Source organism: Saccopteryx leptura, chromosome 3 (genome assembly GCF_036850995.1).
Source record: "Saccopteryx leptura isolate mSacLep1 chromosome 3, mSacLep1_pri_phased_curated, whole genome shotgun sequence".
Classification (NCBI taxonomy): Eukaryota; Metazoa; Chordata; class Mammalia; order Chiroptera; family Emballonuridae; genus Saccopteryx; species Saccopteryx leptura.
The window spans coordinates 68,750,327-68,766,622 of NC_089505.1; the positions used below are offsets into that span (position 1 = coordinate 68,750,327).

General features: G+C 45.6%; 1 protein-coding gene and 1 pseudogene across 1 annotated transcript; both read left to right on the plus strand.

Moving 5' to 3' along the window:
* The first annotated feature begins 309 nt into the window (after positions 1–309).
* On the plus strand, positions 310–11,310 carry LOC136399170 (histone acetyltransferase p300-like). Its single transcript, XM_066374106.1, has 2 exons — positions 310–654; positions 3,343–11,310. Exon 2 carries the CDS (start codon positions 3,510–3,512, stop codon positions 4,974–4,976), a length of 1,467 nt encoding a protein of 488 aa, XP_066230203.1. The 5' UTR covers positions 310–654; positions 3,343–3,509; the 3' UTR covers positions 4,977–11,310.
* Positions 11,311–13,204: 1,894 nt separating this feature from the next.
* Positions 13,205–14,780, plus strand: LOC136398195 (ataxin-10 pseudogene; annotated as a pseudogene).
* The last annotated feature ends 1,516 nt before the right edge of the window (positions 14,781–16,296 follow it).

A 16,296-nucleotide genomic window follows, 5' to 3' on the forward strand; every position in this document is an offset into this window, starting at 1 on the left:
ATTTTCTGCATCTCATCCTGCATCTGAAGGTCTGTGGCCATCATACGAGAACACGCAGCCACAATTACTCTTGATGTCCTCACGCCACAAAGGAGACTCAGCGACTTGAGTCCCGGTCCCATTTACAGATGGGAAGAGGGCGGCGCTGTGTTCTCGGAGCTGGCACGAGTGCGGCCCTATGGCTGCACCTGGGGGGGTCGGGGCTCTCCGAGCTGAGACGTCCAGAGGGAGAGGCGGTTTTCTCTGCCCCGCACCTTTGAAACTGTCTGTCTTCACATTCTTCCCCGCCCCAAAGGCCCAAATGCTCAGAAGCCGTGTCCTCGCCTGACCCGCAGCTATTATTCGCTCAGAGCTGCTACTGAGTCTGCGCAGTGGAGGGGGGGGCTGAGCGGTTGCTAGGCGACCGCTTGGGAACCGAGCGGGTGGAAACCTGTGCGGGTTGGAGCGAGGTCGTGAGGACACTCGGTTAAGAGGGGAGACTTGCGAGGGGCTCAGTGTGGAGTGTCAGTGATCAGAGTCTGCGGGTGTCAGTGACGCGGGTCTTGGGGTCAGGGAAGGGGTTCAAGCAGTGGCCTGGGTCGTCGGGCGGTTTGCGTATCGCAAGCCGGGAGTCTGCTGGGATCTGTTATCGTGAATCTGTGACGCTGTTAATCGGTGAGTCTCTTGGTCAGCGATGGAGGGAGGGTGGGGTCAGCCTGGCGTGGTGAGTCTGCGGACTCAAAATCAGAGGCCTGGGCGGGGGTGGGGTGGGGTGTCAGTGCTGAGGGCTTGTGAGGTCACTGACGGGCGGTCCGTGTGGTCATGGATAGGACTGTGGGGATAGTAACGGGGAGCCTCGTGGTCAGTGACGGGCGAGTCCGTGGGGTGTGCATAGTGTGGAGGTTGTGGGGATCAAGGATGGGGCATTTGGGGTGAGGGATTGAGTCGTTGTGGGGAGTCTAGGAGCTTGGAGAGGTCACTGATGGCTGTGGGGGTCGATATTTAATATGACTTGTTATTGGGGCAGGTCATTGAGTGAAGTTCATCAGCTGCCGAGTTGGCCGGTAGGATGTGGTCGTGACTGGGAGGCCTAAGTGTGTCTGACTGGTGAGCGGGTGGGACTTGCTGCTTTGGGAGGCCTGCAATAGTGATGGGGAAGATTCCTTGGGGTCCTTGATTTGCGTCTCCAGCCTGTATGACAGGCAGGGACTTCATACTGCATCGCTTCTCCCCCACCCCCAACACCTTACCAGCTGTTCCCATGAAGTCACTCCTCAAACCTATTTCTCTGTTCAAGTCGTCCCTTCCCTTGACTGTTGCTACAAATATGAACTGTTTTTATTTTTAACTATTTTCATTTAAAAAAATTAAATTTATTGGGTGACACTGGTTACCAAAATTATACAGGCTTCCGGTGCCCAATTCTACAACATATCATCAGTACACTGTATTGTGTGTTCACCCCCAACTTCAAGTGAGATCCACCATCGACCATGCCCCCCCAGCTGTCCCCACACTGTTGTCAGTGTCTGAGCTTTCCCCCTTTTTGTTTGTTTTTGCTCAGTCCCTCCACCCCCTCACCCACAGCTGTCAGCCTGCCTTCTATGAGTCTGTCTCTATTTTGCTTGTTAGTTCATTTTGTTCATTAGATCCCACATATGAGTGAAATCACATGGTACTTGTCTTTCTTGGGCTTATTTAACTTAGCATGGATGGATGTGGAGAGCATCATGCTAATAATTAAGTGCTTGTAAACGATCAGAGACTAAGGAAATCCAAACTGATTGTGCAGTTATATTTGCTTGTTTGTGCATAGACTGTCATCGGAAGGAGTCACAAAATTCTAGGAAAATTACTTCCTGGGAGAGAACCTGGTTGGCTCAAGGATGATAGGTGAAGATTGAGATCTTCCCATGCCCTTTGTACCTTGTGAATGTTGAACTGTGTGAACTGTTACTTGTTTTAACATTTCTAGTTGGTATGCTCATTAGAGATTTTGTTATTGCATTAAAAATGTAAATTACTTTGGGAAGATAAAACAGATATAAGATGTTTAATTATCCTTTTGCATTACTTGTTTTTATTTTTTATGCAGGCAGATGATAACTTTGGTAGCATCCTAATCTTGTTATCACCCTGTAATCACAGAAATAATCAGAATTATTTTGATTGTGTTCATCCTTCACCATCAAAACTTTTCATATTTAAATATTGTACAATGCAATAATTGCCTATTTTTACTTCACATAAGAGGCATTTAGGATAAATTTTTTATTTTAATTTTCTGATTCATTTGGAATTTTTGTTGCTATGCTTGTTGTTATTTTCTAATTCTATTTAGAGGAATTTATTGACCTTTCTATTTCATTTAATATGTGGTATTTTTAAAAAGGTACATATTGCCTTGGCCGGATAGCTTGGTTCATTGGAGCGTTGTCCCAAAGCACAGAGGTTGCCAGTTCGATCCCTGGTCAGGGCACATATAGGAACAGATCTATGTTTCTGTCTTTCTCTCTCTATCTCTCCTTCTCTCTCCAAAATCTATCAATAAAAAAGGTACATGTGAATATTTGAAAGAATGTATGTTTTCATGATGTATTGCTAAAGTCAATATTCTAAGTTTAATATTAAAGCCATATTAAAAATACTATTTTGTCCATTCTTTTATCCTATTTTGAACTTCAATAATGCTTTGAATTCTTTCCAATATCACTGAGCATATTTAATGTTGTGTTACTACATACAAAGGAGGGGCAGTACATCGTATTAAATCAGTGTTGAAATTAAATGATGTGGTTTGAATAAAAAATATATACTATTTGCCTATTTTATCTGTCACAAATTTACAGTGATATATTAATATCTTCTATTTCAGTGGTGTTTGTGTCAAATGTCCTCTTTCTGAAAAAGACTTTATTTATTGATTTTACAGCGATAGGAGAGAGAGGCAGGGAGAGAGAAGCATTGTCGCTTCACTTTAGTTGTTCATTGCTTGCTTGTTGCTTGTCATACGTGCCTTGACCCAGAAAGTGCAGTAGTTTGATCCAGTAATCTCTGTGTTCCAGATCATTGCTTTATCCACTGTGCCACCAAAGGTCAGACAACAAATGTCCTTGTTTTTGTAAGAGCATTTGTTTGATGTGACTTTGTCCCTGCTATTTGCTCCCCAGAGTAGTCACAGGGTAATTCTGACTCGTGTTCTTCTGTAAATCCCTACTTTATACCACTTAGCACATCTCACCTTCACTTTGCTTACATGCTGCTGTGGCTTTTGATTTTCCTGATTCATTTTTCTACATTGGCCTGATCCTGATAGATTTTGCCTCTGTTTCTTATCGTTATCTTCTCTGGGTTGTTTTGAAGGATGCAGGGGTCTCTGAAAACCAGCCAGTGACACCCAGAGCCAGGACCACCTCGTCTATACCTGTGAGGAGAGCAAGGTCCACGTGGAGACGTGCTGGCACCACCCTGTCTGGGAGGCTGAAGATTTGTGCATCTCCTGCTATAACAGGAAAAACCGTGAGCACAGAATGGAGAAAAAAATTCCCGGCTTAGATAAAGAGAGCAGCAACCCGCAGGCTGCAGCTACCCAGAACCCGGGAGATACCCGCAACATGAGCTTCCAGCGCTGTATCCAGGCTCTGGTCCATGCCTGCCGGTGCGAAGATGTCAGTTGCTCCCTGGCACCCTGTCAGAAGATGAAACGGGTTGTGCGGCATACCAAGGGTTGCAAATGGAGAACCAATGGAAGCTGCCTCATCTGCAAGCAGCTCATCTCTCTCTGTTGCTACCACGCCAAGCACTGCCAAGAAAACAGGTGCACTGTGCCGTTCTGCCTGAACATCAAGCAAAGGATCCGGCGGCAGCAGCTGCAGTACCGGCTACAGCAGGCCCAGATCCTCCGCAGGAGGATGGCCAGCATGCTGCAGGCTGGTATGTTGGGGCAGCAACAGGGCCTGCTCTTCCCAGCTCCCGCCACTCTAACCCCCCCACCGACACCCAACCCAAACAGCATACCGACTCAAGCTGAGGGCTCTGAGTCCCAGGGTAAAGAACCTGGCCAGGTGACCCCTCTAACTTCCCCTCATGCTGCTCAGCCCACCTGTCCAGGGCCCCAGACGGCAGCAGAGGAAATGGAAATGGATATTGGGAACGCAGCTGAGACACCTCAGAAGACCCCAACAACTCCCATGGGTTTGAACCCAGGTCCCAGTGAGCATTTGGAGCCAGGGAAGGGGCCCACAGGGATGCAGCAACAGCCACCAGGGGCCCAAGGAGGAATGCCTCAGCCCCAACAGCCACAGTTCGGGATGCCAAGGCCAGCCATGGTACCAGTGGCCCAGCATGGTCAACCCTTGAACATGGCTCCCCAACCAAGAAGGGGCCAGGTTCGCTTGAGCCCTTTCAAGCCAGGCTCTGCATCTCATGAAGCCTTAAAAAGGCTTCTGCAGGTTCTCAGGTCTCCCAGCTCTCCCCTCCAGCATCAGCAGGTGCTTAGTATCTTGCACACCAACCCCGAGCTGTTGCTTGCCTTCTTTGATCAGCGGGCTATTAGGAACGCCATCATCAATCCACAGTCCCTCCTTGGGCAGCCTGGCACACAGCCCCCGGCCATGCAGAGCGTGAATCCTACTCAGGCTGGTGTCCAGAAGGGCGGCCTGCCCCAGCAGCAACCCGAGCAGCAGCTCCAGCAACCTATGAGCCCCCAGGATCAGCAGATGAACACTGATCACGACACCTTGAGACAAGAGCAGATGACGCAGCAACAAGGAGCAGATGACGCAGCAAACATCGACCCTGGGATGGCCAACCACAACCAGTTCCAGGAACCCCAAGGGGTTGACCAACCCCCACAGCAGCAGCAGCAGCAGCCACAGCAGCAAGAGATGCAGGATGAAATGCAAGAGGTGCAAGAAGGGAGCGTGGGTCAGATGGACCAGCTCCCCCAGGTCTTGGAAGCAGAAGCAGGAGCAAGTCAACAGGCCCAGCCGGAGTGACTCCTTTACCAGCAGATGGGGCCCCTTGCTCAGCCACACCCCATGAGCCCTCAACAGTACATGCCCCTAAATCAGGCTCAGTCCCCCAACCTACAAGGCCAACAGATCCCTCCTCCTCTCTCTAGTCAAGGTGCGTTCTCCACAGCCTGTCCCTTGAACATGGCTGCAGTCTCAGCACCTCCCCATTCCAGCCTTTCCCCAAGGATGCAGCCTCAGCCTTCTCCGCACCGCGTTTCCCCACAGACCAGTTCCTCACATCCAGGACTGGTTGTTGCCCAGGCCAACCCCATGGCACGAGGGCATTTTGCCAGTGTGGACAAGAAGGCTCTGCTCTCTCAGCTCCCCAGCAATCTGGGTATGGCACCCTCCACGGTGCAAGCACCATTGGCCTGGGACTCAGCCCCCACACCTCAGACGTGAGTTCAAACCTATCACAGAGTACAGTAGACATGTATTCGCGACCCCTAGTAGTATTTTGGGAGCAAAAGAATTATTTTCTCTTTTTGTTCGTACTAAAAATAGTATGTTTGATTTTTTCTTTTTTGAACCTAAAAGACAATTTTTTTTTGGAGTATGTAAGAACTGTGCAGTCACCTTTGGTGATTTAGAGCAAACAGGTGGGATGAACCTGAGGAATGATAGACTACAAAGAATGTTTCTTTGCTATGGCTGGTTACCACCAGCCTTTCCCCTGCTGTGTGTGGTTCAATGTGCACTGGCAGGGGCTGAGGTCTCTGAAGCCACCCACATGCTCCTTCCTGCTTTGCACCTCCAATAGGTTTTATTATTTTTTTTGTACTATTTTTTTTAAATAATTTTATTCATTCTAGTCAGTTTTGTCTTTTAATGTGCCTGTTACATTGTTACGTTTTACTGTGCCATTAGTTTCTCCGTTCTGTTTTACTTTTAATTGTTTCCTTGTAGTTTAGTTTTCATTGTAATTTGTTGCAGAGATTATACCTTTCTAGCTTCTATTTTATGCAGTGTTTTAGAAGATACACCTTGTTTCTACGTCTACTGGAAGTTCCCTTTTAAGTTTTTCAGAAATATTCTTGAATTTCTGTTATTCTAACTTTCAAGATGGCTAACAAAAAACTGTAAGTATCTTGGTTTATTAATGTGGTTCTTTGGACTTTATATTCTAGCTTCTTTAGCATGAAAATAAAGAGTTAAGGATGATGAAATAAAATGATGTATATTGTTTGTATAGCTTATTAACTTATACAACATTAGCTTCCAGTATTACCACAGTTGTTATTACTGTAGTGCACTGTGATAGGGATGTATTTCATACCTTTGTGTTCTGTGTGTCTCTCCCTCTATTAACTATAATACAACAATGAGGTGTCAGAGAAGTAAGGATTCCTTTTTTTAGAATACATTTTCTCTTATTAGTATTACCTCATTACATTATTTTAAATTAAATTTGTGGGTGATATTGGTTAATAAAGTTATACAGGTAGATTCCCAGTGTGTGATTCTGTGATACATCATTGTATGTCGCATTGGGTGTTTACAACCACAGTCGAATCTTTTTTTGTCACCATATGTTTGACCCCTTTTACCTTCTACTGTCCCACCCACTCTCCTTCCCTATGGTAACCACCATACTGTTGTCTGTGTCTATGAGTGTTTTTTGTTTGTTTTATTTGTAGCTTGCAGTTTTATATATATATATATAATTAATCAATTATTTTTTTTAGGTGAGAGGAGGGGAGATAGTGAGGCAGACTCCCGCATGTGCCCCAACTGGGATCCATTGGGAAACCCCATCAGGGGATGATGATCAGCACTGAGCTACTTTTAGCCTGAGGCTAATGCACTTCAAAGGAGCTATTCTAGAACTTGGGGCCATGCCTGGACTATTTGAGCTACTGGTCGTGGGAGGGAAAGAAGGAGAAAAGGGTGAGAGGGAGCAGAGAGAAGCAAATGGTTTCTTCTCCTGTGTGCCCTGACCAGGATTGAAACTGGGATGTCCATACACCAGACATTGCTGTATCCACTGAGCCACTGGCCGGTGCAATTTTATGTCCCATATATGAGTGAAAGCATATGGTTCTTGTCTTTTTCCATCTGATTAACTTCACTTAGTGTGACAGCCTCAAGATCCACCTATGTTGTTGTCACAAATGGTAGTATTTCATCTCTATTTATGGTTGAGTAGTATTCTATTGTATGTATGTATATATATATACACCATATCTTCTTTATCTAATCATTCATTGAAGAACACCTTATTTGTTTCCATGTCTTGGCCACTGTAAATAATGCTGCAGTGAACATAGGGGTGCATTTATTTTTGCAAATAAATGTTGCCAGATTTTTTTAGTAGATACCCAGGAGAGGGGTTGATGGGTCATATGGTAGCTCTATTCTTAATTTTTTGAGGAATCTTCATTCTGTTTTTCATAGTGGCATTCCACCGGCGGTAAATGAGGGTTCTTTTTTCTCCCCAACATCTCCAATCTTCTTATTACTTGCCTTGTTGATAACAGCCATTCTAACAGGTGTGAGGTGATATAGCTCATTGTAGTTTTGACCTGCATTTCCCTAATAGGTAGTGAAGTTGAGCATCTTTTCATATATCTCTTGACCATTTGTATGTCTTCTCGGGTATTCTGCCCATTTTGTAATTAGATTGTTTGTTTGGTGTTGAGTTGTATGAGTTTTTAAATACATTTTGGATATTAACCCTCTGTCAGAGCTGTTCTTTGCAAATATTTTCTTCCATTAGGCTGGTTTTGTTGGTAGTTTCTTTTACTGTACAGAAGCTTTGTAGTTTGATATAGTCCCATTCATTTATTTTTGCCTCTACTTACTTTGTGAAATTCATAAAGTTCTCTGTAAGACCAAGATTCATAAAATAAAAAAAGTCATAAGAATCAAAGATAGATATTTTATAATGATAGAAGGAATACTACATCAAGAACACAGCACTTCTCAATACACATGCAGCCAGTCAGGGAGTGCAGAATTATATAAAGCAACTACTAACAGAACTAAACTGACAAAACACAATCATAGTAGAGGACTTATATACCTCATTGACATCTATAGATAGATCATCCAAACAAAAAATAAATAAAGAAATATCAGTCTTAAATGATACATTAGGCCAAATGAACACAATTGACATTTACAGAGCTTTTTTTTTTTTTTGTATTTTTCTGAAGTTGGAAATGGGGAGGCAGTCAGACAGACTCCTGCATGCGCCCGACTGGGATCCACCTGGCATGCCCACCAGGGGGCGATGCTCTGCCCATCTGGGGTGTCACTTTGCTGCAACCAGAGCCATTCTAGCACCTGAGGCAGAGGCCACAGAGCCATCTTCAGCACCCGGGCCAACTTTGCTCCAATGGAGCCTTGGCTGCAGGAGGGGAAGAGAGAGACAGAGAGGAAGGAGAGGGGGAGGGGTGGAGAAGCAGATGGGCACTTCTCCTGTGTGCCCTGGCCGGGAATCGAACCCAGGACTTCTGCACACCAGGCCAACGCTCTACCACTGAGCCAACTGGCCAGGGCCTACAGAGCTTTTCAACTCAAAACACCAGTTATACATTCTTTGCTAGTGCTCATCAAACATTATCAAGGATATGCTAAATGTTGGGACACAAAACTAGCTTCAACAAATTTAAGAAGATCAAATTTATACCAAGCTATTCTCTAGCCATATGCTTTGAAACTAGAAATCAACTGAATAAAAAAAGCACCCCCCAAACAAATATGAGGAGATTAAACAACATCCTACTAAAAATGTCAAAATCCAAGGAGAAATAATATGCAAGATCAAAATATAGAAAGGCAAATGAGAATGACAATATGACATAGTGAAAGTTTTGGATTGCAACTAAAGCAGTAATAAGAGGGAAGTTCATATCATTGTGGGCTTATCTCAAGAAATAAGATAAACCTCAACTAAGAAAATAAAGAACAAAAGCAGCCTGGAGTCAGCAAAGAAAATAATAAAAATTAGAGCAGAATTAAATAGAGAACAAAGAGACTGTATCAAAAAACTAATGCAGCAAAAAGCTGGTTTTTTGAGGTTAATAAAAGTGACAAACCTCTGTCTAGACTAAAGAGGAAAGAGAAAAGAGTCCAATGAAGTCAGAAATGAAAGAGGAGACATTTCCACTGAATTTGTCTTTCTTATTAAGCTGTGACCCATAAACTTGAGGGAGGAAACATCTACTTGGCACCTCTTTGTGCCAGAAGCAATACTCTCACATCTTATTTAATCTTCACAACAGTTTTTTTTTAAAAAAGGAGCTGGGTACTGTGAACTTTATCAATAGTTTATGACAAAGAGGGCTCTCTAAGCTCCTTTGCTTCATGAAGGGGGTCTAGGATAAAAACTGTGGAGGTCAGGAGATACTGAGTTTTTTGAGGATCCTTTTGGGTTCCCAAGAACACCCCAGTAGCTGAGGGTCTTTTCTCCTCTCACTGGGGCTGGTGGTCCAGTGGGGTTCTTATTCCTTGGGGACCATGTGGGCCATAAAATAAATCAGATTGCTGTAGCCAAATATATTGGCAGAATCAGATTCATTTTCCTTTTCCGTCTCCCTTTCTTGAACCCTTTCCTCTCCCCAACTTCACTTCCTCAGAGGTTCCCACCTGTACTGTTCAGGTAATAAAAGTGCACAGGCACAGAGAGGGAAACAGAATAAAGGAGACACCCATGACTACGTCCACATGCCATTTGGTACATGCTCTCTCAGGTTTTATTTTATGACTATTTCATTTTACATCATGATGATCACATGCACTGACATTTTTGTGTCTTCCTTTTTTTAAATTAAACACCAGATGGCATAAACATTTTTTTGCATGACACTAACACTGTTTCATAATTATTCTCATGGACAGGTCACCATCCTTCTCCTCCCTCAGACTCAGGAGCCCAGTCCCCCAAAACCATCCTCCTTCAGACTAGGAATCCACACTACAGACATCCTAAAAATGGGGACCCAGAAACCTAGCTACTATTTATTTCTATAATTCTGTATTCAAATTCTTTTAGGTAAAAGACCCAAAACTCTACACCTCTGGCCCCTGTTCTCTCAGAAGTTGTTCAGCACCCTCTGCCCTCCTCCCCTTAGGAGCAAGAGTTGGCTTTCCATCAAACATACCTAACCCATCCCAAGTAAGGCTTCTTTTCAGCTTTGGTGGGACTGATCTGATCGGGGCTCAGACTTGTTTGGGAGTCCACCATGTCCAGCCTTGGTGCATGAGCAGGTGGGTTTCTGCAGCCTTCCCCGGCCTCCCTTAGGAGTGAGAGTCAATTTAGTAAGAACCTGAATCCAGGCTTTGTTGCTTTCTGGTGAATCAGATTACCTCTCTGAGCTGATCTCCAACTTCTCTGCAGTGAAGCAAGGTGAGGGCTACCTGAACTCCTGGGTCTCCAAAGGAGGGTGTCAGTGGATGTCTAGACTTTTGAGTTCAGAATGAGAAGAGAGCTGAGACCTTGACTGTGGGTCCTGGGCAGGAGCCAACTGGGCTCTTGGGTTGGAGGAAGGAGGGTCTGGAAGACTTGGCTTTTCTATCTATATTTTTTGAGAGGAGGCATCTTAACCTTCTTTGTGCAGGACATCCGTGGCTGCAGAGTTCTATAATATGGAGAAGAGTGGAATAGTGGGTGGACAAAAAGATTCTCAAGTGCAAGATAGATGAGAAGAAATATGAACCAGAATGGGACCACCTGGTAAATCTGACAAGCTTAGTAACTAAAAGTAGTTACATGGGATGTTCTGGTCATTAAAACATTCTTGTTTTAGTGGGTTAATGCAGAAAGTCACGTCCTAAGGCCTATATGATCAATTAACCTTTACCTTGAGCAAGCCCTGTCCATTGTTTTTGTGCATCTGAAATAATAACATACTTTAAATGTCAGCATAATCTCTTCTCCAGACCTGCAGAGATAGATATCCTGATACTGGGAAGAGATACCCTCAACATTCCTTGTGATTATCTTTTACCTGCATACCTGTAAACTATTCATGTGATCCACTGTCTTGCAACACTGTGTAAAAGAAACAGGAATCTCTCCATTTTACTTTCCATCCCACCCTAGAGATATCACCGGCTTTTCTTTTTAGAAATTCAACAAGAGGACTTTCCTAGGTCATTGCAAAGAATTTCACCTCCAGACTTGTATAAGGAAGCTGAGAGGTAGGGCCTGGTGTCTCCAGCCTGACTTCGTGCAACTGCCATGTTTTGTTGCTTTTTAAAATTTTAGATTGAATGTTGATTAGGAGCAGCATGTGGGAGAGAGGAGAAGTTAATGGAGCTTCATTAGGGTAGGTGAGCCTGAACCCCAAACATTCCTTCAACCTGTCACTGATCCAGAGGCAAAACAAGTGGATGGCACAGAACCCTGGGTCTGATGGAGGGGAGGGCTGGGAGGTTGCTGTCCTGGATCTGAGAGAGGGATGCCTTCATTTAATGTAGGGATGGAAGACTTACAAAAATGAGTGGGGGGCCCTGGCCGGTTGGCTCAGCGGTAGAGCGTCGGCCTAGTGTGCGGAGGACCCGGGTTCGATTCCCGGCCAGGGCACATAGGAGAAGCGCCCATTTGCTTCTCCACCCCTCCGCCGCGCTTTCCTCTCTGTCTCTCTCTTCCCCTCCCGCAGCCAAGGCTCCATTGGAGCAAAGATGGCCCGGGCGCTGGGGATGGCTCTGTGGCCTCTGCCTCAGGCGCTAGAGTGGCTCTGGTTGCAACATGGCGACGCCCAGGATGGGCAGAGCATCGCCCCATGGTGGGCGTGCCGGGTGGATCCCGGCCGGGCGCATGCGGGAGTCTGTCTGACTGTCTCTCCCTGTTTCCAGCTTCAGAAAAATGAAAAAAAAAAAAAATGAGTGGGGAAGGGTGTCTTTTTTTGTTGTTGTTTATATATTTCTGAAGTGAGAACCGGGGAGGCAGACAGACTCCCACCTGCGCCCGACCAGGATCCACCCAGCATGTCCACCAGGGGCCGATGCTCTGCCCAGCTGGGGTGTTGCTCCATTGCAATTGGAGCCATTCTAGTGCCTGAGGCAGAGCTCGTGGAGCCATCCTCAGCACCTGGGGCCAACTTTGTTCCAATGGAACCTTGGCTGCTGGAGGGGAAGAGAGAGAGATAGAGAGAAAGGAGAGGGGGAAGGGTGGAGAAGCAGAGGGGTGCTTCTCCTGTGTACCCTGTTCAGAAATTGAACCTGGGACTTCCACATGCCGGGCTGACACTCTACTGCTGAGCCAACTGGTCAGGGAAAGGAAGGGGTCTTAAGAACCACCCTTCTGGGGAGGTGTACCCGCCCAAGCCTACGCACTGCAGGGTGCTGGGGTGATGTCTTGCCCCAGACAGTGCTCTACACTCCTCTGGGTCCTGCTTCCCTCGAGCTGCTCCTCCTCCTCCCCCTGCTCCTCCTGGTGGTCTATCCAGGGTCTGGAGGCTCTCTGCCAGCTGATGGCACTCTCAAGGAGCAGAATCAAGATACTACCCTGAGGAGTATCTTCAAAAAAGATATATTAAAATTTTTCTATTGATGAGAGAGAGAGAGAGAGAGAGAGAGTGCCAGGGTGAGTCATAAATATCTTAAAGAAATCTCAGGCTGTTGCACTGGCCTGCAGAGACCCATCCCAAGTGGAACACCTGGCTTTCAGCCTGCAGTTAATATCAGAAAGCTTCCCGGGTTACCAAGATGCTTTGGTTTTGTGAACCAAACTCCCATCAGTAACTTGGATACAATAGGCCTTGCTGTTTATTTGATTCTTCTTTTTTTAGGGACTGCAAGTTAAATAGGAATCCTCACTGACAGTTTTTCTCTGTGGCCTAAAGTGTGTGCGTGTGTGTCTGTCTGTCTGTCTGTGATATGATCTGATTTACATTTTATTTACTATTGTTTTCAGGTGAACATTTCTATAGCATTTGAGCTGCTGATTGTATTGTGTGCCCATCACTCAAAGATCATTTTCCATCCCCATATAATTGTCCCTCTTCCCTTCCCTCTCCCTCCTCCTCCCCTTCCACAACCCTCACACCCTGGTAAGCACTTCACTTTTATCTCTTTTGTATTGAATTTATCAGGATGATGATGGCTAATAAAATGATATGTTTCAGGTGTACAATTCTCTAATACATCACTTGTGTTTTTTAAAATTTTTATTTAAAAATTACATTTGAAGGGGTGACATTGATCAATAAGATTACGTAGGTGTCGGGTAAACATTTCTATAGCATTTGAACTGTTGATTGTGTTGTGCGCCCATCACTTGTGTTTTGTATTGTGTGAAGTTTTTAGGTGACACTGCCTCACAAACTGAGGATCCCCAGGCTCTCATTTGGTTGCATGCTTTCCTGGAACTCTGTTTGTGTTGCCCAACTCATCCAGACCAAGAAAATATTGTTGCCTATGCTTCACTGATTTCTCAAAGAGAGAAAGAACTGGAAGACAACCTCAGTTTTGCAAGTGATGTCACAGAAGGTCGCCAAAGGCAGCCTGAGTCAGAATGGCCATTCTGGACTATGACTGACCATTTTCTGAAAAGCCTGGAACTGGAAAAACCACATTTGCCCAAATGAGCAGTCAAGAAACGGCTACGTTGTTAGGCCTTACAATGGCCAAAATGGTGGGGGATGGATGAGCCTCTGACCAAGGGTGGCGTCCCTGTGTTTTTGGGCTATGCTGAGTTGATTGCAAGCACCTGTGTAGATCAGTGCGAGATTGTGCTAAAACTGACCTCGGAGCGGCACACTGACCATGGGGAGGTACTGGCTACAAGTAGCCTTCCTGCTATCCTGTGACAAATGACTAATACTGACCTGCTCGGCTATCTACAGGTTTATCATGGCTTGCTGGAAAAAGTTTTAAATTTGTTATTTATTGATTTTTCTAGAGGGAGAAAGGAAGAGAGAGAGAAAGAGAGAGAGAGGATCATGGATGTTGTTCCACTTCTTTATGCATTCATTGGTTGATTCTTGTATGTGCCCTGCCCAAGGATTGAACCTGCAACCTTGGCATGTCAGGACAGTGGTCTAACCAACTGAGCTACCCTGCCAGGGCAAGACTGATTGATCTTTTATGACTGATTCACACCTTTATACCAGTGGTTGCATAAAAGTGGAAGGTGACATCTCAAATATCGCTGAGGGATTTGAGCCTTATCACATTTGTTTGATTGGAAATATGTGTTGTAAGAATAAAGCTAACTGCCCTGGCCAGTTAGCTTGAAGCTAAGAGTGTCCTCCCGAAAGGACAAAGTTGTGGGTTCAGTCCCTGGTCAGGGCACATACAAGGCAGCTTGACGTTCCTGTCTCTCTCTCCCTGACTCTCTCTATCTCTCAGAATTAATAAAGTAAGAAAGGAAGAAGGAAAGAAAGATAACTGAGACAAGGTCAGTGAGGTGGATGGCAGCCCCTTGATCTTGGATGAGGCATCCATATTTGTAAAACAGGGGTTCTGAAGTGGAGAAGAGGGGTGACAATCTGACTCTGAAATCTACCAATGACACCCCTCCATTGTGAGTGAACTCTCCATTTGAATATCTGACTGGAGTCTGTTCCATGGATTTTTCATCTTTGGCAGCATGTGAAATGGCAAGTGTTTGATGATTAAGTACAAATTTGGGAACTCTTGAGGCTTTTAGATAATAGAGTTAAATGTGTTTAAGCTTAAAAGTGAAAGTACATAAATATTCTGTGATTTAAAAAGCTATCTACTTAAAACACTGTATCTATCTGTCTGCTGTGCTTTGTCCCTGTGGATAACATGTGCATGAAGTCATAGATTGTACATACCGTGCCAGAAAATAATAAACACGTTGTGGAAGCCTGGTGGAATTGTGAGTGTTTGCAGCAGTTCCATTTGTCCTTTCGGGTGTTGAGTCAGCCGAGTTCCTCCTGATTTCCTCTTCTCATGGGCCTTCAAGAGCTCTGCGGGTACCTGGGCAGTTAGTTCTGTCTGTGATTAATTCCCTCCATCTGTTTTCATCCCTGTTGCCTTTCCAGAACATTGGCAAGACTCAGTTCCAGTTAATTAATTTGAGAGATGCAGAAGAATAAAGTGTTCTTCCCTCCTCATTTCAGGTCCTGGGCTGTGTCACTTAGCCTTGACCCTTTGGAGTTTTGCAGGGAATCCGAGAACACAGAGGTCATTCATTCTTCTCTTTGCAAATCATCCTAGAGTCAGACTTCTCAAAACCCATTATGTTTAAAAGCTGATGCCGGCCTCTTATCTGCCTTCATTCCCCCTCATAAGTGGAGAAGGGTTGCTTTGCGGTTTTCTCTGACTGTGGAGCCCCTGCATTAAAGGCACATCTAATTCTTCAGTTAAAAAGCATCTGCCTTGTAGAGGTCAGCAACCCGTGTTGTTCATTGGCTTCACTGGAATCTCAAAAGTAGCACTGGGGAGTGCAGTTAATTTGACCCAAATCTGTGTCTGTTTCTTTCTTTCTCTTTCAAGTTCTGGGTGCCCACAACCCTGGGTGCCCAGAACAGGGTACAGGACTGGACTCTGGGGTTTGATAAATGAGGGGTTTGGAGCCCAGAATCCGGGGTGTGAGGGAGGAGGGTCTTGGTATCCAGACTCCTGGATCTGAGGTTGAGAGGGCTGGTAATCCAGACTCCAGGGGTTAGGTGCCAAGACTCCTAGTTCTGAAGGAGGACATGATGGACAGGTAGACCCCAGGGTCTGAGATAAGATTGCCTTGGAGCACAGACTCTTGGGATGGAGAAAAGACTGGGGGCCTGGCCTTTGGGGTGTGAAGAGGAGGAGCCTTGGTTCCTGCACTTTTTTTGTTGTTGTTTCTATTTTTCCGAAGTGAGAAGTGAGGGGAGGCAGAGAGACAGACTCCCGCATGTGCCCAACTGAGATCCACCCGGCATGCCCACTACGGGGCAATGCTCTGCCCATCTGGGGCATTGCTCCATTGCAACCAGAGCCATTCTAATGCTTGAAGCAGAGGCCATAGAGCCATCCTCAGTGCCCGGGCCAACTTTACTCCAATGGAGCCTTGGCTGCAGGAGGGGAAGAGAGAGATAAAGAGAAAGGAGAGGGGGAAGGATGGAGAAGCAGATGGGCGGCGCTTCTGTGTGCCCTGGCCGGGAACTGAACCCACGACTTCCACATGCCTGGCCGACACTCTACCGCTGAGCCAACCGGCCAGGGCTGGTTCTACACTTTTTGGGAGGAGGGTTCATGGTTTCCTCTGTGGTGAATGTTGTGCACTGTAGAATTTCTGTAATGTGGGGAAGTGTGAAGAGTTGAGGGGGCAAGGGAGACTCAAGAGGGGATCAAATGAGGAGAAAAAGGAACTGTTGGCCAGAGGGAATTCTGGGAGAGATACTAGAAA

Bases quoted from the DNA above. Each gene is read 5' to 3' on its own strand.
- LOC136399170 (XM_066374106.1), top strand. From the start codon at position 3,510: ATGGAGAAAAAAATTCCCGGCTTAGATAAAGAGAGCAGCAACCCGCAG.